At 45.6% G+C, this 23,082-nt stretch overlaps 1 protein-coding gene across 11 annotated transcripts in view; it reads right to left on the bottom strand.

Annotated features, from left to right (window-relative positions):
• The window catches only part of CBR4 (carbonyl reductase 4), a 156,586-nt gene extending 134,247 nt beyond the window's left edge, over nucleotides 1-22,339 (bottom strand). The window contains exons 1-5 of one of the 11 annotated variants that reach the window (XM_089777927.1): nucleotides 22,077-22,339; nucleotides 8,331-8,472; nucleotides 7,292-7,412; nucleotides 4,282-4,418; nucleotides 1,447-1,581 (exon numbers count right to left, since the gene is read on the bottom strand). In XM_089777927.1, coding sequence (XP_089634053.1) covers nucleotides 1,447-1,581; nucleotides 4,282-4,418; nucleotides 7,292-7,412; nucleotides 8,331-8,472 — 535 coding nt within the window. In that variant the 5' untranslated portion in view covers nucleotides 22,077-22,339. The other 10 variants (XM_089777923.1, XM_089777928.1, XM_089777924.1 and 7 more) reach the window with 10 other exon arrangements.
• Between the last annotated feature and the right edge of the window lie 743 nt (nucleotides 22,340-23,082).

Genomic DNA, 23,082 nt, shown 5'->3' with positions numbered 1-23,082 from the left:
TAGACCAGGGAACTGGAAGCCCGGGGCTGGCCCCAGGGCAGTGAAGTTCCGTCTGTCCTGGCACCCCAGCAGCAGCGAGGTGGAGAGCCCAGCAGGATCTGCTGATGGAGAGCCTGGAATCCATCAGCCATGGGGCTGGAGTTGACCTCCCCTGGTCCGGCAATTTCCCTTAGTCAGGTCCTAAGGGTGCTGGACCAGACAGGTCTAACCTGCAGTAAAATATGCACTCCCTCATTTATTTTCTTTTGTCCACCAAAAGTCTGAAATATTAAGGAAAACTAGTAATAAAATCAGAACCAGATCTAGACAATAAATATGTAGAAAATAATCCCCTATAAAAGAGAAATTCCTCCTCACACAGCATTTCTTAAATTTCCTTTTCCACACAGAGATGATAATGGTAAGCAAACTAAATTAGACACTCAAGAAGGAATACACGTTTATTTCTTTAAGCCCATTCATATGCAAAAATGAGCTGAGTAATAAGATAAATTTGTCTAAGGTTCTCTCTATATATTATAGAAAACACTTTTCCTGCGGGATGACAGAGCGACGTCCCCAGGTCACTCTGCATCCCACAGTCCCTCCCCCCTGAGCCGCCCCACCTCCTCCCTTCCACTAGCCCAGCAGGCATTGGCAACTATGGCTCCGAGCAGCAGCAGCACTGAAAGTAAGCTGCTTCTGGTGGGCTTGAGGTGAGGGGGTTGGGAGGAAACTTGTGGGGCAGTGATGGGGGGGCCAGCGGCGAGGACCACTGCAGGGGGGGGACCGGACTGGGGCACACACCGTCCTGAGTCAGGGCTGGCTGTATCTCTGGCTACTGCCACATGGTTGGCAGTTGATAGAGTTTAAATTGCGCTGCTCCGGTGGGGGGTGGGAGATGTGGCAAGGCCTGTAGCAGAGGGGCAAGGGAGCCAAGGGAGAGGCCTGCTGTGGGGGGGCAGCGGCACAGGATTGGGGGACTGGAGCATCTCACCACATGGTGGCTGCCAGAGTTTCAAATTGTGGGCTTCACCCCCTCTCCCTCCCGGTGGCCAGTGGGATGGCTATCAGCCCCGAGGGATGGGGCCTGAGCCTGACCCTCCCTCTTGGCAGATGGGGGGGAGGAAGGGCAAGGGGACCAGAGAGAGTGCAGGGCCTGGGCTTTGTCCCCCACTCCCCCTTGGTAGCCAGGTGGGGGAGGGACAAGGACCCAGGCCTGGAGGGGGAGAGCACAGGGCTTGGGGTAGCTGGGAAAGGGCTTGGGGTGGCTGGGAAGGGGGCGTGGGGAGTAAAGCTGGGGCTAGAGCAGCAAGGGGGAGGGGGAGCCAGGGCTGGCCTGGCTTTGGGAATGGGAGGAGCCCTGTGGACAGGGCAAGTGCTCCTTTGTTGCAACCTTGCTGATCCATAACAGAAGTAAATCATAAATGCTGTACAGAGATTTAGTGTCTTAAATCACGAACTAACCTGGAGCCACCATGTTGACTCGAATTTTCCTTCTTGCTACTTCTTTAGCAAGAGAGCGTGAAAATCCAACTAATCCTGCTTTGCTGGCACTGTATACACTCTGACCAGAATTGCCCTTGAGTCCAACAACACTTCCTAAAAAAGCAACACAAGGCAAATTGAAGCAAAATCTTTTACAACAGCTTTACAGAAGTCAGAACTTTTAACCACAATCCTTTTAATAACAGTTTTAAATAACACTATCCTTTTTAAATAACAGCAATGAGAGCTCAGAATGCATGTAGAGTTCCCATTTGTAAATTGCATATATTTAAGGGAAGATTTTGGTTCTAATTTTTGTAGACAGTTACAACTATAAAGAAGGTAATGAAAATAACGTTGCGACCTGCATATTAACTTATCACAGAACTCAGACCTCTCAACTATCTATTATGTGCAATTCATAAAATTATGCATCAGAAAATTATAGTAAGTATGTGGCAAAGCTCCCTGAATACACTCCAAGGCAGAAAAAGAGCTATGCTTTTCTGTATTTTGATTTTAATTAAGAATAACACTTGCTATAATTGGCAGACATTACAGGAAGCTTATAAAGCATAATGAAATGCAGACCAAAGGTTTTTAAGGCCTTTCCCACTGACATGAGCTATGTTTACATTTGGAGGTTGCTGAAAAAGTTTAAAAAAGGAACAATGTGTTCACAAGAGAAAGGCTAAGAAAATAGTAGCAATGAATTTAATGAGAATAAAGATCTGCATAAAGTACTTCCATGTGTAAGGGTTTGTAGGACTTGGAATTAAAAAAAAATCAATCACAATCAAAAAAAGCTTTAGGGGGAACTGTAAATTTGTAAACTAGTCTCTTTTAATAAAATTAAAAGTAATTTAAAGTATTACACCTACATTTGTACCCTCTTGCCATTTGTTAGGATTTTAAAAAAATTATTTTTCTAATTCTTTAACATGTTGTCTTTCATAAATCAGAAAATCTACCACTCTCTCCAGAGGATACAGACAAACTAGCTTTACACCAAATGCTATCAAAAGTGACAGGTAAATATACTAGAAAAAATGTGGGTGGGGTGCATAGTTCCCTCAAACGTGCGCACTTGCGCGGGAGTGCCGAGGATATTTCTACCCCACCCACCTCCTAAGCAAAACTGTGCAGTTGCGTGGTGGGCAGGAGGCTTGGGCCACATGGTGGGCAGGGAGCAGAGCAGCTAGAGTCAGGATTAGGCTGGAGCCATGTAGCAGGAGCAGCTAGGAAGTCACCACACGGCGTGGACCTAGCTTCAGACCTACACACAGAGCTCCCATCACTAGGGAGCCAGATAGGACAGGGTCATGCTGGGAGAGGGGGGGTCTTGACTCTGGCTCAATGAAGCCCCAATGGCTGCATGAAATGAGTTTGGCAGGTCTCAGCCCAGCCATTAACCAAGCACACACTGAAAGAGTGCCATAGATAGAGGCCAACCTAGCCCCTGCCCCAGAGTATGAATGCCCCTTTGAGAGGAGCTCACTGCATGGTGGGGACCCAACTGGCCACCCTACTTACAACAGTTGTTGTGACCCTATGAGCCCCCCCCAGCCAGGCTAGAGACCCCCTTCCACGCTTGTAGCTTCTGGGCTTGGGATGCAATAGGATCTACCTCAGACCTGGCCACTGTGCTGGGTGCCTCCATGACTCCTGCTTGAGGGCTTCCTGCTTCCAAGGAGGGAAGAGCTAAGGCAGGATGCCTGCATCTATCCCACACCTCTAGCTCCAGAACTGGGAGGGACTGAGGCCCCAGAACCACGTCACAAGTGCTCAGTGAGGTTCCCCCTGCCTGTGACATATCCAACCAGCCTTAGCCCAGCCTGGGCCATCCCCACAAGAGCTATAAACATGGAAAGTTGGTTACTGAAAATCTTGCAGTATTGATTTTATTTTTATTTGACTTCATAACAAACATTTGAAGTCATGCACCTTGTTAATTATCCCTTGTTTTAGTATTCTTTCTTCCATAACATTATTTATTTGTTAATAACTTGGGTGCTATGGTGGCACACATCCAAACAAGCGCACATGACTTCAATATAGGTGCACAAAAGACAAAATTCATTCCACTCATGAATGGAAAATCTTAGCGGGAATACCAGTGGGTTGGGGTTATTTCAGTTGTAGGCATCTTTGGTTTTCATCTTGCAATTAGGGTGCAACTGTCTAATCATTTGAAGATTTCAGGCTTGGAGCACAATAGGCACCATATTTTTAGAAAGGAGATTTTTTTTTTATTATTTGATTATGGCCCTCTACAAGTAAACTAAACTCAATTATAAAGAATTAATCCTAGGAATGTTAAATTTCGATTAACTATTCGAATAGTCAATGGGATTTCTATCAAGTATTTGATTAGTCGAGAAGAACTTCTGTGTTTCACCTTTGAAATGTACAAGAGCCCTAGCAGGGGCTCTTGTGCATTTTAAAGACAGAAACATTAAGTGGAGCCCCAGGCTTCTTGCAGAGCTTCTGCTTTGAACTGTACAAGACCCTCAGCGGGGACTCTTATACATTTCAAAGTTGCCCACCGCTGCACCCCTGTCCCCTTCCACAGAGCTGTAGCTAGGGGGAACATGGTGACAGAAGCAGCAAGCGGGGTGGGGGGGGAAGAGAGGGGAGAAACTAGTCGACTAATCAATTAGTCACTTACATCCCTAGTTAACCCTATTACATTAGGGATTTCCTACATTTTGGATTCTTTCTAAATGTTTTTAGAAGAATAACTTTTAACATAAAATTTCTAAGGAATTTTAAATATAATTAAGTATCTTCAACTTGCTAAAAGTAGATACTTACCTATGTTAACAATAGCACCTCCCTGGTGTTTAAGCATACACTTTACAGCAGCTTTGCATGTCAACATTGTTCCTAGAAGGTTAGTATTAATTTGGGACACCATATCTTCAGATGTGGTTCTCAGCAACAAGCCATCCCTGCCATTAAAAAAAAAAAAAAAAAAAAAAAAAAAAAACCTGAAAAATTGGTTTAAGTGATCCCTGGTCAAATTCACTTCTCCTGGGGGAAGAATTTGATCCAAATTACTAGCACTGTTCTTGATAACTCTGAAAATTATGCACATTAATAAAACATAAGGCCAATATCTGCCATTCTGCTGATAGTATATTACAAGCAGTCAAATATATTAGCTGAGAGGACTGTCAAACACTAATTTCTAATTTTATTTTTGGCCATCGAGAGTCAGGAGAAAAATATTTATATTTGTACTGGAGTTTTACTTCCACTGAAAATAATGTATCTGTGAGTACAACACAAAAGACAAGGTGGCTGAAGTAATATGTTTTTACTGAACCAATTTCTGTTGGTGAGAAAGATAAGCCTTCAAACTTACAGAGCTGTTCTGCAAGTTTGGGAAATGAACTTAGAACATACATCCTCTTTACAATTAGACATCCACAACTGGTCCATGTCAGCTAACTGAAGCTCACAAGGCTAGAAATTGTGGTAGACATATTCAAGCTCAAGCTCCAGACTGAGCCCTAATGTCTATACTAGGGATATAAAATCCAGTTTAAAAACCAGGATCCTGCAGAAAAGGGCTGCTTGGGCCAAGCCTGGCCCGCTGTGTCACAGGCAGGGGCTGCTCAGACTGGGCCAGGCTGCTGGTTAACCAGTTATCCCAGTAAGCATGCCAGGAAGGCTAATTCTTACTGGTTAACCCTTTACATTCCTAGTCCACACCGCAATTTTAAAGACCTACAGCCCAAGTTTTCAAATCAGCTGACTCAGCTAGGGCATTTAACTCAAAAGTGGACAGGGATGAAAGTAAATTAAATTTCTTTCAGGTACAGGCCTATCACAACTTGCCCCTCCACTTGGGGGGGTGCCTCAGGCAGGAGGATGCAGTACCATGGTACCTGTAAGAAATTTAAGGGCAGGGTGGAGTGTGGGGGGCTCAGGGCAGAGGACTGGGGTGTGCGGGGTGCTGGAGCAGGACTGGAGTATATGAGGGGCTCAAGACAAGAGGTTAGAGTGTGGGTGGTGCAGGAGGCAGGATGAGAGCTGGGAGTGTAGGGGGGTGCAAGAATCAGAGTTGGAGTGTATGAGGGGCTCAGGGCAGGAGTCGGAATGTGGACAGGTGCAGAAGTCAGGGCAGAGGATCAGGGACATGGTGGAGAATGCAGGTGTCAAGGCTGTATGAGGGGCTTAGAACAGGGGGGTTGCGTATTTGGAGGAGCGAAGTACAGGAATCAGGGTTGGGGTGTATAAGAGGCTCATGGCAGGTGGATGGGGTATGTGGTGGAGTTTGCATGCAGCAGGGTAAGGGGAGGGAGAGTGATGGGAGACTCGGACTGGGCTGCCATGGCCTGTCCTCCTACCCAGGCTGGTGCTGGGCCATTGCAACCAGATGGGGCCACTGCCAGCCCCTCCCACAGCAGAAGGGGACCAGACTGCATGGCCCAGGAGGTCGCAGCCAGACATGCTAATTCTGCCCCCCTTCTCTCTCCCCTCCCCCCCCGCACCATGGCAGGAGAGAGGCCAGGGGGCGCTGCCAATCCCTCTCATGGCCACATGTGAACCAGCCTGCAGGACCTGCCCCAGGATTGGGGCCACAGCTGGGCCACCACAGCTGCAACAGGGCAGGGGCCAATTCCACCTCTTTCTCCGCCACAGCAGGAGCAGGATCACCATCAGCACCTACCACGGCAGATGGGGGCTAAATTGCAGCTGGGGTTAGGCCACTGGAAGAGCAAGGTCAGAGCATGACTGCCACCAGCTCCTCTCGCAGCCAGACAACAGGGCCTGTGCCTCCGCAACTGCAGAGAGGCTGCTTCTATTCCCCGTTCCAGGAGTGGGGCCAAGCCACTGTGGCTGCATAGTAAGCCGGCTGAGAATGTTCAACAGTGCAGCCCCAACTGGTCCTTTTAAATTGCCTTCTCCAGATCAAACGCCTCAGAGCAATTAAACAGAAGGTGGAATTGTTTAGCATAGTAGTCAGCACATTTCAAGGGACTAGTCAAGAAGAAACAGGGCCACCCTTTGCATCTCTCCAGCCATGGGGGAAGGGCAAAGGGTTACAGATCGTTGTACTAACTATAAGATATAAATCCAGTGTCTTTATTCAATGCATGGTTTTTAAGTGTCTAGCAACGTTATCAATTTATGTTCCTAGTCTCATCTTTTGAAAGTGTTGTGCAGGTTTCTTTTGGGAATGAGAAATGAAAGCGTATACAGAGAATATGGCCTTGTGAAAAGCATTCACTCACATATGGTGTTTGTGTCTTATTTTTCTGGGAGAGTTCATTTGAGGGCATAATGATAGCCTTGTTTCACGTTCACAGTTGTTACTGGGATAGTTAGTGCACTGGATTAAGTATATCACACATTACAACTGGCAAGTCAAGATCCATGGATCTTGAAAAATATATTGTGGGTGGATATTGATCATCATAGCAGTAAAGGTATGCCTTCAGGTTTTGCATCTATTGTTCTGGCTGTAACAACACTAAATAGTTCAGATAGATTTAAATTAATTTGTAAAGGCATTAATAATGTGTTTAATTTTGCAAAATACAGGACTATGTAGCACTTTAAAGACTAACAAGATGGTTTATTAGATTATGAGCTTTCGTGGGCCAGACCCACATCCTCAGATCAAATAGTGGAATCTAATAAACCATCTTGTTAGTCTTTGAAGTGCTACATAGTCCTGTATTTTGCTTCAGCTACACCAGACTAACACGGTTACATTTCTATCACTATTTAATTTTGCAGTTACTCTTCATCATATTTAGTACCATTCAATAAGAATGATTCATATTTACTCATATTTAAGTGTAAAACTAACCTGTTGACACCAGCAGCATTAACCAAGTAATTAACGTGGCCTAAATTTTTCTCCACCTCTTCAAGTGTATTTTGGACCTCTTGTTCCATGGATACATCACAGCTAAGTGCCATATGACCTGCTGTAAGGGTAACAGTAAATATAAATAGTAAAATTATAGTAAAAAGAGATGCTGGACTAGTTCTAACTTAAGAAATCTGTTCCACCTCAAAGGAGACTTAAATGGAGGAAAATTTTCAAGAAGTGTTCTGATTAATTACAACTTTTTCTGTTTGTGTTTTTTTGCCCTTTTCAAGTTGGGAATCAATGTGGTCTAGAGCAGTTTGAGATCTGAACTGGCTGGAAGCCAAGTTTTAATGCCATTTCTGTCACCAACTCACATGACAATGGATGACTGCCTTAATCTCAGTTATCTCATCTGTAAAAATTACCTGCCTTCCCGGTAAGAGTCTCTTATGAACATTATATTGGGGGGGGGGGGGGGGAGAGAAGGGGAGGAGTAAAAAGATGTATGAACTGCTCTTAAATGCAAATGAAATATAAAATATAAAATCTCAGAAAGAACAGCTGCTTCTTGAATACTATTGGGAATTGACACACTTCTCCTAACTGAAAATACCCTTTTTCAGTTAGCACAAAACCTGCCAGTGTCAGGCCCTGGATTTCATGGCCTATAGTTTAAAATCAGCAATGCACACAATTGTGCTAAAAAATAATTTAAGTGCATTTTACAATTAATACACACAATTCACTGGATATTCATTTGAAATAATACACAATTTTAAAACCAAAAAAGACCATCTTGCTTCCAGTGAAGTTTGAGAGAACTTTCCTCTTGACAATTACGAGAGCAAGCCTAGGCCATTATTCACACTATTTCAGATACTTCTTCCACCTGCTTTGTCGTATATGCCTTAATTCTCAAATAGATGCTCTAATTTTCACTTGCGTTTTGTACACCCTCAGTTTAGATAACTGATAAGAGTAATGTATGTAAACAGTAGACTGTACATAAATAATAATAAAACAATATACATACCACCAAGATGACTGACAGTGGTTTGAGCTACTTCCAGATTTCTAGCAATAATAGCTAAATGATATCCTTTCCATGTCAACAGTTGTGCAACAGCCTTTCCAATTCCTCGGGATCCTCCAAAAATGGCGCACACTTTGGTCATCTCCAAAAAATAATTCGCAAACAGCAAATAAGTACACAGTCAAGAGTGGCAAGGCAGAAAATTTTTTTACTCTATTTTATCAGGTTATTTCAATGCTACTGTATTCATAATTTATTGTTTATACTTGAAGTTTAACTAACAGCTGAACTAAACTGTGTTAAGAGAGAATATCTTCAGTTGAGAAATAGTTGTGCTAAAATTTCTGAGACAGATAATCTTCAATTTTGCAGTCAGATAACTACTAACTGAACATTAGGGATGTAAGCTATATTTTTTTTGAGCAAACGTGTAACCACTTGAAATTTTAGTCATTACAAGTTTACACACTGGGGGCAGAAGCTAGGGCTTGCACTTGCTCCCCCACCTCTAATAAAGAGGCACCAAGGGGGAGGGGAGCAGTAGCTCCATGGGAGTCAATATGCATGGGGAGACAGCTTGAAAGTCAGCTCCCCATGCGTATCATCTCCTGCCTGAACCCCCCAGCTGCTGTCTCTGTGGGTGGCAGCAGCAAGGAGAAGGGGGGCAGACAGCTCTGCGGGGACCTGTATGCACATAGAGTCAGCTTTCTGCATGTACCGTCTTTGCCTGCCCCCTCTACTCCCATGCTGCTGCCTTTCAGAGGCAGAAGCACACTGAGGGGGCAGCTGGCTACCCCAGAGCACTGCTCCCACCTCCCCGCCCCATGCTGCTGCCTCTGTAGGAAGCAGCAAATACCGAAGGGAAGCGACGACGTGGGAGCCAGTACGGGTCAAGAACCAGCTTAAAAGCCACCTCCCCATAGGCACCAACTCCTGCCCCGCCCCCTGCTGCCTCTTACCCAAAGGCAGCAATGGGAGTGTGCATGTAGTTGTTAGGATTAACCAATAAGTCTGGCCTTATCAATGTTAATGGCTACATGCTAATAACAGATAATTTTCAATAGGGTAAGTGCAACAAAGTTTGCAAGCAGTACCATTATAAAGATTATATACCTGCTCAATTCAGTGCTTATAATTTAAAGTCTTTTTGAAGACAACTCAAGAATGAAATGCAACTACATTTCATTAGCTCTTCTGAAATTAAAGTCTTTTGACCTTGGCCTCAAAACTCATCCCAAATATCTCTATGTGATAGCCTAACACACTATTGCAGGGATGGCCAACCCACAGCTCTCAAGCCGCATGCAGCTCTTTGATTTAAAAAATGCATCTCCTGTTGCTTCTAAGCAGCGTCCCAGCATGTGATCACAGCCGGCCGCTCAGCACACGTACCCCAGCGCCTGGAGGGAGAAGCGGGTGGCAGCAGAAGCGGCTCCTGGACCCAGGCATTAGTTTAGAACTGGGGGGGGGGGGGAGGGAGGGAAGAGGGGAAGAGTGTGCCTGGCTCTGGGGGAGGAAAGGGGAATTGGGTTGCAGGGGCTGAAGGTGCCTGGCTCTGGGGGAGGGGAGGGCAGCCAACATAGATGTCATATTTAAATTCCAGGGCAAAAAAAGAATCATCATGTACCTGGTGTAGACTGTATTTTTTTAAAGAAAATTCAAAGGCTATTGTTTGCCAGGATGAAGCAATAATTCTGAGATATGAGTCTGTCCCTTATTGTTTTTGAATCTCTCATATTTGCAGTCTGGGATGGGCACTTCAAATTGTGCTAATTTACTTCTCAGTTCAGTTTAAATTTGAAAAACTCACAGGACATAATAGGGCAGTAGTGTTAAATTTGAAATACAGGCAGTCCCCGGGTTACGTACAAGATAGGGACTGTAGGTTTGTTCTTAAGTTGAATCTGTAAGTAAGTCGGAACTGGCGTCCAGATTCAGCTGCTGCTGAAACTGACCGCCAGTTCTGACTTACATACAGATTCAGCTTAAGAACCCCAAGCTTCCCCAAGTCAGCTGCTGCTGAAACTGATGAGCGCTGATTCCAGGAAGCCTGGGGCAGAGCAACTCTGCCTTGGGCTTCCTGTAGTCAGCGCTGGTCAGTTTCAGCAGCGGCTGACTTGGGGACGCCTGGGGCAGAGCAGCTGGGGTGCTGCTGGGTTGCTCCAGTAGCACCCCTCGGCGCTACTGGACCAACCCAGCAGCACCCCAGCTGCTCTCCCCAGGCGTCATGATTCAGCCACTGCTGAAACTGACCAGCAGCGGCTGAATCAGGACCTGGGGCAGAGCAGCTGGGGTGCTGCCGGGTTGGTCCAGTAGTGCCCAGAGCGGGTGCTGCAGGACCAATCCACAGCGCCCCAGCTGCTCTGCTCCAGGGTCCAAAACAAAAGCCTGGTCTGCTGGGGGGGGCACACTATCTGCGCCCCTCCCCCCCCAGCAGACCAGGGACACAGGGAGCAGAGCAGCAGCGGCAGCGGGGTGCCGCACCTCTGAGGCTTTGCTCTGGCAAAGTCTCAGAGGCGCGGATCCTCCCCCCCCGCGGCTGCGGCTTCAGTCCCGGTGCCTGTGGTCTGCTGGGGACGGTCTCCAGCAGACCAGGGGCACCGGAGCAGCTTACAAACGGGGCTTTCTCGCCCCGGAGCTCGCAGGTAGCAATCCGCTACCTCGACCTCCGGGGCGAGAAAGCCCCATTCGTAAGTGCGGATCTGACGTAAGTCGGATCCGCGTAAGTTGGGGACTGCCTGTACATGGCGGGGATGCTTTTTTTTTTTTTTTTTAAGTGTGAGAATATTACTGTATTTTTAAAGGTTTTTTTTTTTTAATTTGATGTTTGTTCCTTGTCAAGTTCTCTGAAGATCTATGGACTGGCCGTGAATTTTTTAAGTGACTAGAGACTTTTTAATTGGTTTTAGTCCAAAATGTACTATAATGTTATTTTTATCGCTACATTTTGTGTACTGTATCTTTCTATATATAGACATATACAAATAAATATATAATACATGGCTCTTCGTACTCTATCCACCGCACTATTATTTCACTCTGCTACTAAATCAACCGTATTTGTGCTTCTCCTTTTAAATAATAAAAAGGTTGTTTAATCAGCTGAAATGATGCGTTAGCATGTATGTACTTAACTTCAGGCCCAAAACTGGTGCCTATATACTGAATAAGCACACTAGAATTTGTCACTGCCATTACAATATTTTTTCCTGAGGGAGGGGTGCTGGTAGAAACAAAACCACCTAGTTTGGATATGCAAACAATGTCAAAAAGCATCTTTCTAGTTAATTGCCATGTTATATCAGGGGACAGTTAAGAACATATGTTTTTAAAATGAGAATATTCTGGAACTACACAGACTCCCCTCAGCATTTTTATACAATGTTAGGAAATTGTGAGAATACTCTTTAAGAAAAATTAAGTCAGAATAAATCACCCATCCACAAAGAACCATTACAACTGGCGGTTTCAACAGAGTAGCCTAGAAATGAATCATGAAGATTGTATAGCGTCATTCCCATTTTAATCACTGCACCATCTGCCTATTATCGCAAATAGGGATATGAACAGGTAACCATGACTGATAGGGGTCACCCTTACTGTGTGATGCTTACCAGATAACAGTTAACCAACCCCCCAAAGAGCAGCTCTCCACCCACAGCAGGCAGAGGGTGGCCCCAGCCACATGGTAAGCAGTTAATTGATTAACCAGGATTGTACATCCTAATCTCATGAGTATTATTTCATCAGTATTCTCACCTGTGAGACACTACAGACACCATTTGTTTTTTACCACAGCATTTTGTAATCAAAGGATTTCAAAATGCTTTAGAAGGCTTTGACCATTACAGGACTACTCACGGAATCATAGAGCTGGAAGAGACCTCAGAAGATCATCAAGTCCAGCCCCCTGCCCAAGGCAGGACCAATCCCAACTAAATCAACTCAGCCAGGGCTTTGTCAATCCGGGACTTAAAAATCTCTAGCGATGGAGATTCCACCACCTCCCTACGTAACCCAGTCCAGTGATTCACCACCCTCCCAGTGAAATAGATTTTCCTAATATCCAACCTAGACCTCTCCCACTGTAACTGGAGACCATTGCTCCCTGTTCTGCCATCTGTCACTACTGAGAACAGCCTTTCTCCAGCCTCTTTGGAACCTCCCTTCAGGAAGTTGAAGGCTGCTATCAAATCCCCCCTCACTCTTCTCTTCTGCAGACTAAAACCCACATCCCTCAGCCTCTCCTCATAAGTCAAACACTCCAGCCCCCTAATCATTTTGGTCACTGTCAGCTCTACCCTCTCCAATGCGTCCACATCCTTCCTTTAGTTGGGGGCCCAGAACTGGACACAATACTCCAGATGTGGCCTCACCAGAGCCGAATAAAGGGGAACAATCACTTCTCTGGGTCTGCTGGCAATGCTCCTCTTAATGCAACCTAATATGCCATTCACATTCTTGGCTACAAGGGCACACTGTTGATTCATATTCAGCTTCTCATCCACTGTAATCCCCTGTTCCTTTTCCACAGAATTGCTGTTTAACCATTCAGTCACCAGCCTGTAACAATGCTTGGGATTCTTCCATCCCAAGTGCAGGACTTTGCACTTGTCCTTGCCTTGTTGAACCTCATCAGATTTCTTTTGGCCCAATCCTCTAATCTGTCTAGGTCACTCTGGACCCTCTCTCTGCCCTCTAGAGTATCTACCTCTTCCCTTAGATTAGTGTCATCTGCGAACTTGCTGAGGGTGTAACCCATCCCCTCATCCAGGTCATTAATAATTATATTGAACAAAACCCGTCCTACAACAGATCCTTTGGACACTCCACTAGAAACCGACCACCAACCTGACATCGAGCTGTTGATTACTACCCGTTAAGCCCAACCTTCTAGCTAGCTTTCTATCCGTCTTACAGTCCATTTATCCAATCCATATTCCCTTAACTTGCTGGCAAGAATATTGTGGGAGACCGTATCAAAATCATTGCTAAAGTCAAGGTCTATCACATCCATAACCACAGAGCCAGTTACCTCATCATAGAAGCTAATCAGATTGGTCAGGCACAACTTGCCTTTCATGAATCCATGCTGACTATTCCTGATCACTTTCCCCTCTTCCAAGTGCCTCAAAATGGATTCCTTGAGATCCCCTCCATGATTTTTCCAGGGACTGAGGTAAGACTGACCGGTTTATAGTTCCCTGGCTTGTCCTTCTTCCCTTTTTTAAAGATGGGCACTACATTTGCCTTTTTCCAACTCATCCGGGATCTCTCCCAATCTCCACGACTTTTCAAAGATAATGGCCAAAGGCTCCTCAATTACATTTGCCAACTCAGTACTCTCGGATGCATTAAATCCGGACCCATGGATTTGCATACGTTTAGCTTTTCTAAATAGTTCCTAATCTGTTCTTTCCCCACCAATGGCTGTCCACCTTCTTCCCATATTGCGTCACCTAGTGCATTTGTCTGGGAGCTGACCTTGTCTGTGAAGACAGAGGAAAAGAAAGCATTGAGTACTTCAGCTTTCCCGAAATCATGTCACTCAGTTACCTCCCTCATCCAGTAAGGGCCTCACATCCTCTCTGATCACCCTCTTCTTGCTAACATGCCTGTAGAAATCTCTCTTTTTACCCTTCACATCTCTTGCTAGCTGCAATTCTGATTGTGCCTTCGCCTTCCTGATAACTCCTCTGCATTCTCAAGCTATACATTTAAACCCCTCCCTAGTCATATCTGTCCAAGTTTCCACTTCTTCTAAGTTTCCTTTTTGTGCCTAAGATCACCAAAGACAACCCCGGGAAGCCAATCCGGTCTCCCACCATATTTGCGTCTCTTGCTGCGCATCAGGATGGTTTCTACCTGTGCCTTCAATAAGGCTTCTTTAAAATACTTCCAACTGTCCTGGACTCCTTTCCCTTTCATGTCAGCATCCATGGGGATTCTGCCCATCAGATCTCTGAGGGAGTCAAAGTCTGCTTTTCTGAAGTCCAGGGTGCGTATGTTGCTACTCTCTTTTCTTCCTTTGGTCAGGACCCTGAAATCTACCATCTCATGATCACTGCTTCCCAGGTTGCCGCCCAGCTCTACCTCCCCTACTAGTTCCTCCCTGTATGTGAGCAGCAGCCCTGCTGGCCTGGATCCTAAGGTGACCCAAAGGAGAACAATCTATGCCTGTAGGAGTTGGGAGTCTAACGGAGGGCAGGGGTCTTGCACCTCCCCCACCTCTGAGCCATGGCCCAAGCGTGACCGGCGATAAGACCGGCTCAGCCCCGGGGCTGGATGCGGCCGGGCTCGACACCATCCCCCCGCCCAGCGCGGCCTTCTTGCAGCACATGCCCGCGCGGGGCTCTCTCGCCACTGGCCTGTTCACTGCGCCGGGGGGCGGGGCGGGGGCTCCCCTGGGCAGGCTCCCGGGGCTCGCTTCTGACCCGGCGCCCCCACCCACAGGAGCTTGTGAGTCACGCGCAGAGAGTGGCCACTCCAACGGGCAGCGCCGTCGCGCGGCCCAGCCCCACGGGGCTCGCACGGGCTGGAGCCTCGGCAGGACTCGGGCACGCGCCCGCCCCTATCCCACTGCAGGCGGCCCTGGAGCTTCTTCGGGCGCTCGCCACGGTAGCGCAGCTGCCTTCGGGAGTCAGCAGTTACCATGGCGACCACGATGAGCTCCGTAGCGCCGCTCTGCGTGCCTTCCCCCTACCTCGCTCGCGCTGCTACTGGCGGGTGCGCGCGCAGCGTCCTTCTCCGACGGGGGCCGGAGAGTGAACCCCTCGACGCGCTAGGCAGCTCCAGCCAGAGACTACCGCTCCCGGCATGCAACGCGGCCAGGCTGCTCGGACCGAAGCTAGAGTGTCTGCAGCTGCCGGCGACATAGGGGCGCAACGCATGCTGGGATTTGCCGGAGCGGCGCCTCGGGCTGTTGCTGCTGCGCCGGGCTCAACAGACGTGAGACAGCCCCGCCCACCGGCTCTTTACTGAAAGCCAGTTCCTAGCCCCGGCCCATCGGTGCCTCGCAGCAGCTCCCCTCCCCCCCCCCCCATGCAAGAGTCCCCTTGCCCCAGCTCTGCCTGCGGGACGGGGTCTGATCCCCAGTTCCTGCGGAGTCTCAGCAGGTGCTTCCAGGGAGAGTCTCACCCACTGCAGCTGTGAAACAGCAACTGGGCTCAAGTCCCTTCCAGCCTTAACTTTCGCTGTTTAGTTCAGGAGACTTGCATTTAAACGAACCCCAATAATTCTAACCTCAGGCAATAAATAATTTACGTCCCTCACATTCGTGAGTGGTTTACAAACGTTACTACTACATGAGCAGTGATTTTTACTTTCTTGGTTGAGTCTTTCAGGTATAGTTCTGACATGTTTGCTGGCTTCTCGCTACAGCAATGAGAACTAGACAAAAGCTGCATAACTTCTCACATAGTGTTGGCAAGTCTTGTTATTTCATCATCTCATCCAATGTGGTGTTTTTCTTAAACGCCTGGCTCCTGAAGAAAAACAACTAAGTAAATCAAGTACTCTCAGTTGCTGAAAAAACAACTTTATTAAATTTCATTATTTTAAGCGACTCAGTTTTAGAGCCCCTATTCATAATTTGTAATGGTTTGCATTGGCAATGCTGCACGCAAACTTACAGTCACTGCTGAAAATTCAGCACCCCAGTCATGGAGCTATTACCTGTGTGCCATCCCTAACACGTAGCCAATTTTGCAGTTTAGCATGCATCTCTCCTCCCTAACATGTGGCCCAGTTTGGCTTTCTCTTTGCATAGGTTTTAAAATATTGAACTGAAATCTTCATTTTACACCTTGAAGCAGTAATTTACAATAAAACTATCAATGATTTTAATACTGCACTTTTTAACCTAACACTGCTATCTTCAAGAATCTGTTGCCAGAAATGATTTGGCAGGCACATGTTCTGAGAACTCATCTTTCATCACACTGAAAATTGCTGCACTCTATTTTCTTTTTAGCAATCCCATATATTTTCCTTTTCTGCATGGCCCTATTATCTTGTCTTTACACTTCTGTGCTTTAACTATGCTGATGTAATTAAAAAATGGTATTCTCTCCATCTCAGTGTACACCAGGATAACACATTTAATACCAGTATAACTACATCTACATTAGGGCTTTTCCTAGCATAACTATATCAGGAGAAAAAAACATCCCACATACTTCTGACATTGTGATTACGCCAATAAAACTTAAAGGTAGAACACCAGCCCTTTATCAGGGATACAATATTGAGTAAGACAACACAGCTCATTAGCCATTTGGTTGTCAGCTGGAGGATCTTTTGAGTGATTCCAGGTCTCCTTTCCTCTACAGCTAGAGTATGTCTATACTGCAGCTGCTGCAGATGAACAAAGATGATGCTGCAGCTGAACTGCTGTAATGCAGATGCTTCCTGCATCAACAGAAGTGAGTTTTCTCCTATCAAGGTAGTTAACACTCCTCCTTCAAAAGATGATAGCTAGGTCAGTGGAAGAATTCTTCCATCAACCTAGTCAGATCTAACTCAAGGGTCACATAAAGTTGCTAATTTTAGTTGGATGTATTCCTGGAAGTTCTATCACCTGACAAACTTTAATTCATGCAGACCCCAGGACAGTCTTTGAGGGTTAGCAATCTTATCTGAAATGTAACTTATATGGCTTCAGCTGATAAATGAAGTTAAGAGATTGGAACACTTGTCCTAACTATTTAGGCTAATAAAAATGATTCAAAGTTGTCACCAAATTACTATTGCTATAATTGTTATTGAGTTATTAGCTCATAGGTAAATGTGCTATACAGAGATTCTGACCTTCTGCTGTACATCTCAGTAATCAGATTTCAGATTCTAAGAGCTCCAGGATTAGACTTGAGTGACATCAATTTTAATACGTAAATAATTTACAATGGACCAATCTTTATACATTATATAGGTAAAGATGTATTTGGGTTTCCAGACACAATATCTCTTCTATATTTGAGAGAGTATGTCTGCCTGTCCATCTGTTTGCTCAAGAACTCCTTCTAAACAGTAAAAGCTAGGACCACCAAACTCAATATGAAGCTTCCTCTAATCATAACAATTAAGGGTATGGTTGTGCCAGGAAAGTGGGATGTGCATGGAATGGGATTACTTCTTGGAAAACCAAATAGAAAAAAACAGGTAGGGGCTAACTGGGTGGTGGGAGGTACACCTCTCTGTCCGTGACCCCCACGTCAAGTCTCCCACTAACCAGGCCAGCTTTAGGGAGAGCAATACAGGGACACTGCCGGAAGGGCCAGCCCTAAACAGCCAGGGAGTAACTAGGAAAAGAGGGAGGAGGGAGGGGGAGAAGAGATTCAGGAGGTTGGGCCGAAATGCGATCGTGGCCTGCCCCTAAAATGACGGCCCCTTGAAAATGGCAGCCCTAGGCGACCGTCCCGCTCACCCGCCCCTAAGACCGGCTCTGATTGCTGGCTGTTCCCCTTTGTCAGGGAGTGAGAGGAAAGCACACAGTTTTCTGCATTCCTCACTCAGTCTAAGGAGCATAAGGGCAGACAAAGCTGGACCTGTCCTAGCTAGGGGACATTTACTTCTCCCCCAGCTGGAGCTGCAGCTGCAGCAGCCATGTAGAGGCACTTTTCACCTGGCTCCAAGCAGCTGTTGTGAGAGAGGGCTGTGGTAGTCCTCTCTCCCTGGAACAGCCTTCAAACTGAACCTTTAACACCCTGTCCCACCCCTGTCCCGCCCCCACAAGAGCCCACAGCAGCATGAGACACACATCAGCTGCTTTAAAACAGCCACATTTATCTCTAGCTGCTGCATGCATTTGGTGAAGGTGGGGGAGCTTTGCATGCGCCCCACCCCCAGACCAATCAGGGCCTGGGAGAGGGGAGTGCGCAGTCTCTCTCACATACTGTCCCCGCCCTGCTTGGGGGGTGCTTGGCTAGAGACGCCCATTAGCAGTTTTAAAATTGCCAGTGTCTCTCTCTAGCCGCCGTGTGGTCTTGCAGGGGCGAGGAAACTGCCCACTCCCCTACCCCAAACAGCCTGGGGCAGGGAGAGCATGAAGGTTTCCTTCCGCTAGGCACCTAGAGGGAACCGCCAGCTGTTTTTTTGGGGGGGGGCGGAGAAGGAGGGAAAGATTTCTCATGCTCCCCCATCATAGGCCAATCAGGGTTGGGGGGAGAAAGCACAAGAAATTTCTGAAGTGGCCCCCTTGTAAAAATTATTGCCCCTCCTTGCTTTAAGCGATTAAGTGGCCTTCTCTGTACACATTGGAACTCTGACAAAAGAATTTTCTCTGCCTTTTATTTAAAATATTTAAAACTGCATGATGAAGTGAACAAAATGACAATACAAACAGTCTTTCCCATGGCTCAGACAAGATTGGGTTCAGCTATTCTCTAGTAAATGCTTATTTAAACTTAGATGTACAATTAGAGAACTTATTGGCCACAGAATAACCAGATGTTTGCAAAAAGTTATGTTAACCTTTCCCCCTATGAATACTGTTTTACAAGCTACATGTTTTAAGCATATGGCCAAAAGCACACACAAGCAATGAATCTGAGCCAGCTTACAAAATTAGGAAAGAACTAGGGGTAAAGGATGAGCTGACTGTGTTGAAGTGAAGAATCAGTTTAATATTGATACCTCCTCAGGCTACTGGAGGGGTTGCATCCTACTCTGATATATGACCTGGATCTAATAGATCTTTTCCATCCCTAATGGATAAAATTAAAGCAACTAACACAACAGTGGCTGTTACTATGTCTGGTTTACTATGACTGTAGAATTACAAGCAAATTAATCACATATGGTTCTCTATATAATGGTGTAAAGACACATTCAGGACTTCCTGACAATTTCCACGAGAAAAGTAAAATTACCTAATTGTCTTTCCTCAAACATACTGCATACAGACCCTCCAAATGGTCTTTGGTAGAAACTGCACAGTTTTTCAAACAATTTCAGCTCACCTATTATGTGATAAAGTCATTGTCTGAGAAAAAACTATTTCAGCTTCTAGAAAAATGAATTAGCATAGTCCATCTCACCAAAGTAGTTGAAGGTATTTAATGCATTGAAAAATATCAAATGGAAATCAGAACAAAATCATATAACCTTTTAACCATTTGTTATAGGCCACTAGTACTGGAAAGTCCACTAGATCAGATATTCCTGAGGTAGTTTAATTATTTAGTTCCTCTTTTCCCACTTTTGCTGTAAAGTATAGGATATAATCATTAGAAAATTAGCAGTACTTTGCAATGTGACTAACTTTCCTCAGCCACACTGAGCAAGATACCAGGTGACCAAACTATTATCCTATTTTTCTTCATTGGTCTATTTTCCTTGACTGTCCAAATGTGCATTAGTTGCCCTTGTGTTTTAATTATGAATACCATATTCAACTATAACCACATAACTGTACACAGTTTTTTCCTCTACTTGTCACTTTACAATCAAATGTACTTTAATAAGTGTGTAACTCAACACATTCATGTTTTTATAGAACATCTGTAGCTTCCAAGAGATCCCTTTTATACCAAAGGAACAAAGCAAATGGAGGTTTTATGTCAAATAAATTGGTTCCATCTATTTCCTTCCACATTACAACTGGCATTAACATACAACCTCAGCACAGTGGCCAGGGCTTAACTATGCATGGATACTATAATATCTTTTTCCATTCAGTGAGAGGTAAAGTATACTGGTAAAGATGAAGTGAAACTTGCACTGATGCTGCTTGATCTGTTGCTAAAAAGTACATTTCCGTTTCCAGTGCTTCACTTGGCAATTTCATGGACATTTTGAAACAAAAATTTAAAGTTATATAAACAGCCCTAACTCCCACTAGTCAGGAAGCTCAGTGTTCTAGCTGAAAGCCAGTTTCAATATGAATTTTGTTCTGTCTACTAATTATTGGAGTAGAACACAAGCAGGGAACAGTCTCTCACATTGTTATCCTGCAGTATTCAGACATACAGAGAGACGAATTAAGAATGTGTTTTCAAGCCTTTACTTAGAATTTCTAACCCAAATTCTAGAATTACTTAGAATTACTTCCACGGATCTAGCAAACCCTCTATTTGAATACTATGCCATATAAAGCTATGAGAGCTCAGCTTGTGTGTTCATGCCTGAGCCAGGAGGGATTGAGAACACCGAGGAGGCAGCACCATCAGCCTGTAGAGAGGCAACACTTTGTATTATTGATGACACTTCCTGATATACGTGAGCCTGGTCCTAAGCCCAGATCAGAAAGGAGCGTTGATCAATGGGATAGCTTCCCTTCACCGTAAAAAACTCACAAGCTACATAAACTGCTCACATTACCATGAAATTTTTGCCTTGGCTTGAAGATGGGGAGCATTTCAATGCAATTACGATGGCAGATGATGAAAGCCCTTGGGTTGGATGGAAAGATCAAGGCTTGCTAATATCATGGGACAAAACAATTACTTATTCAAATGGAAATAAACATGTGCAAGGAATTGAAATTATAATGAATACAGCTGTGAAACAGTTGCTAATGGCCTGGCAGCCAGGATCAGACAAGATACTCACAGCAAGATTTAAATTCAGACATACAAAGTGTACTGTAGTACAATTATATGCACCCACAAATGATGCTGATGAAGAGGATAAAGACGTCTTCTAAAAAGAACTAGGAAATGTGGTAGAGGGAATCTGAGCTATGATTTAGAGCTTGTTATGGAGGACTTCAATGTCCAGATTGGGAATGATAGGAGAGGCTAGGAAACAGTTATAGGCCCTCACACAACTGGAACATTGTCAAATACTGGTACTAGAGTCCTAGAATTTTGTATAGAAAACAATCTTAGTATTTGCGATTTATATTTAGAGCACAAAGACATTCACAAAAAGACGTGTATCACCAAATGGTCAAATACATATATATATAGTCTATTTCATTTTGTATCAAAGATAGAAAACAACAATCTAAATGCGAGAGTTTTTCGAGGAGCAGACATAGGTAACAACTGCTATTTACTGAAGGTAAGCATTAAATTAAAGCTTTAAAAGCTGGAAAAGATGGTCGAGAGATCCAAGCCATTTGACATTAAAAAAAAAATACCCTGCAAGATTCTGAACTATGGACTGCATTCTGCTCAAGCTTAAAAACAGATTTGAGCCTCTCAGAGACTATGAAGCAAACAACATAGAGAAATGTTAGGACTATTCTAAAATAGCTGTCACTGAAGCAGCAGAAATGATGATTGGTAGAAAAAGAGGGACTGTCAAAAAACAATGGATCTCAGCATAAACATGGGAACTGATTGGTAAGAGGAGAAAAGAGAAAATTAAAGTACTTCAAAATAAAGATGAGGAAAAAACGAATCTATAGAAATCTTGGCGAAGTAGAGGCATACTGTAAAAATGATAAACAAAACTAGCCACATACATACATACATGGGTGTCAAGGGGCACACCCCACACCCTTTGGGGGTCAATATGGGCCAGCAGCCGAGTCTCTGGCTTCCCCGGTCTGGGGGTCAATATTGCCCAGGAGCCGAGCCTCTAATGCCCCTTGTCAGGGGGCATAAGGGTGTGGTGGGGTAGGTGGGCCCGGGCCCTCTCATTCCACTAAGCCCCAGCCCAGGGCCCCATCAGTGGTGGGTAGTTCCCACCACTGGCTCGGCAGGGAGTCCTCCCCGAAATGCACCGAGCCCTCCGATGCACCTCCTGCTCCCCACCCTGGGCTGCTTCCTACCCCGTCCCCCTTACTGGCATAGGCCTCACCTGTGCAGGCAGATCTCGCTGCAGTAGCCGTGTTGAGAGGCCCAGCAACGGCAGCTGGTACAGCGGCTGATACAGCAGCAGCGTCCGGTGAGGCGGCGACAGTGGACGCGATGGCGGCTAGGTTGGCCGCAGGCTGCGGTGGATGATGTCGGTGCAGTGGTTGTGGCTGTAGCTCTGGCTGGGGCAGCGCTTCAGGCTCCAACAGCCAGGGCGGCTGCTCTTATGTTCCAGCAGGAACTCCTTCCCCTTCAGAGGTCAGCCCCAACTGAGCTGCTTCTCTCGCCTTTATAGCAGGCCAGCAGTTGGAGCATGCCCAGCAAGGCCGTAAGGGAGGGGCCTTCTCAGCCCAGTGGGCTTGGTTAGCCTCCCCTCAGCCAGTGCGGGGCTGGGATGCCCCGTCACAATGGGCCTGACTCCCATCTCCTACTTATGTGAGCAGTCCAGTGGACTCATGTGAGTAAGGGCCGTGTCTAATAAATGGAATGATCAGTCAGAAAAAAATGCAGTAAATGTTTATATAATAATGTTGTCCACCTAACTTCCACTTTCACTTACAATCCCAGCTGTTACAGATGGGTTCATTCCCACTGCCTACATATAAAAGCCCACTGATTACATAACAGTGAAAGTAGTTGCAAAATCAGGCCTATAGAATAGGACTCAAAGGATAATTTAGGCTATAGTATTTATGTCTGACAGTATTAAGACTAGAAAAAAAATCTAAAAGAATTTTTTAAATATAGGTCAGATCTCCCTGATCCAGCACCCTCAGGTCCATTTGTCGGACCAAAGGAGATCATTTATGGCTCCCCGCCACAACCCTCTTTTCCCACAGCCCAGCTGAGCTGCGCATTGGCTTTCCAGTTCCTGCCACCACCCTTGGTCAGCCCCCCTGCAGTAAACCCCCCCCCCCCCACACACACACACACAAATGTGCCAGAACACTCTGATCCTGGAACATCCATGGTTCAGCTTAACAGTGTCCTGATTTATAGACGTGCAACCT

This window comes from Pelodiscus sinensis, chromosome 4 (genome assembly GCF_052426305.1).
Source record: "Pelodiscus sinensis isolate ZL-2025 chromosome 4, ASM5242630v1, whole genome shotgun sequence".
In the NCBI taxonomy this organism is placed as follows: Eukaryota; Metazoa; Chordata; order Testudines; family Trionychidae; genus Pelodiscus; species Pelodiscus sinensis.
This window is presented reverse-complemented; position numbering and strand designations above follow the sequence as displayed.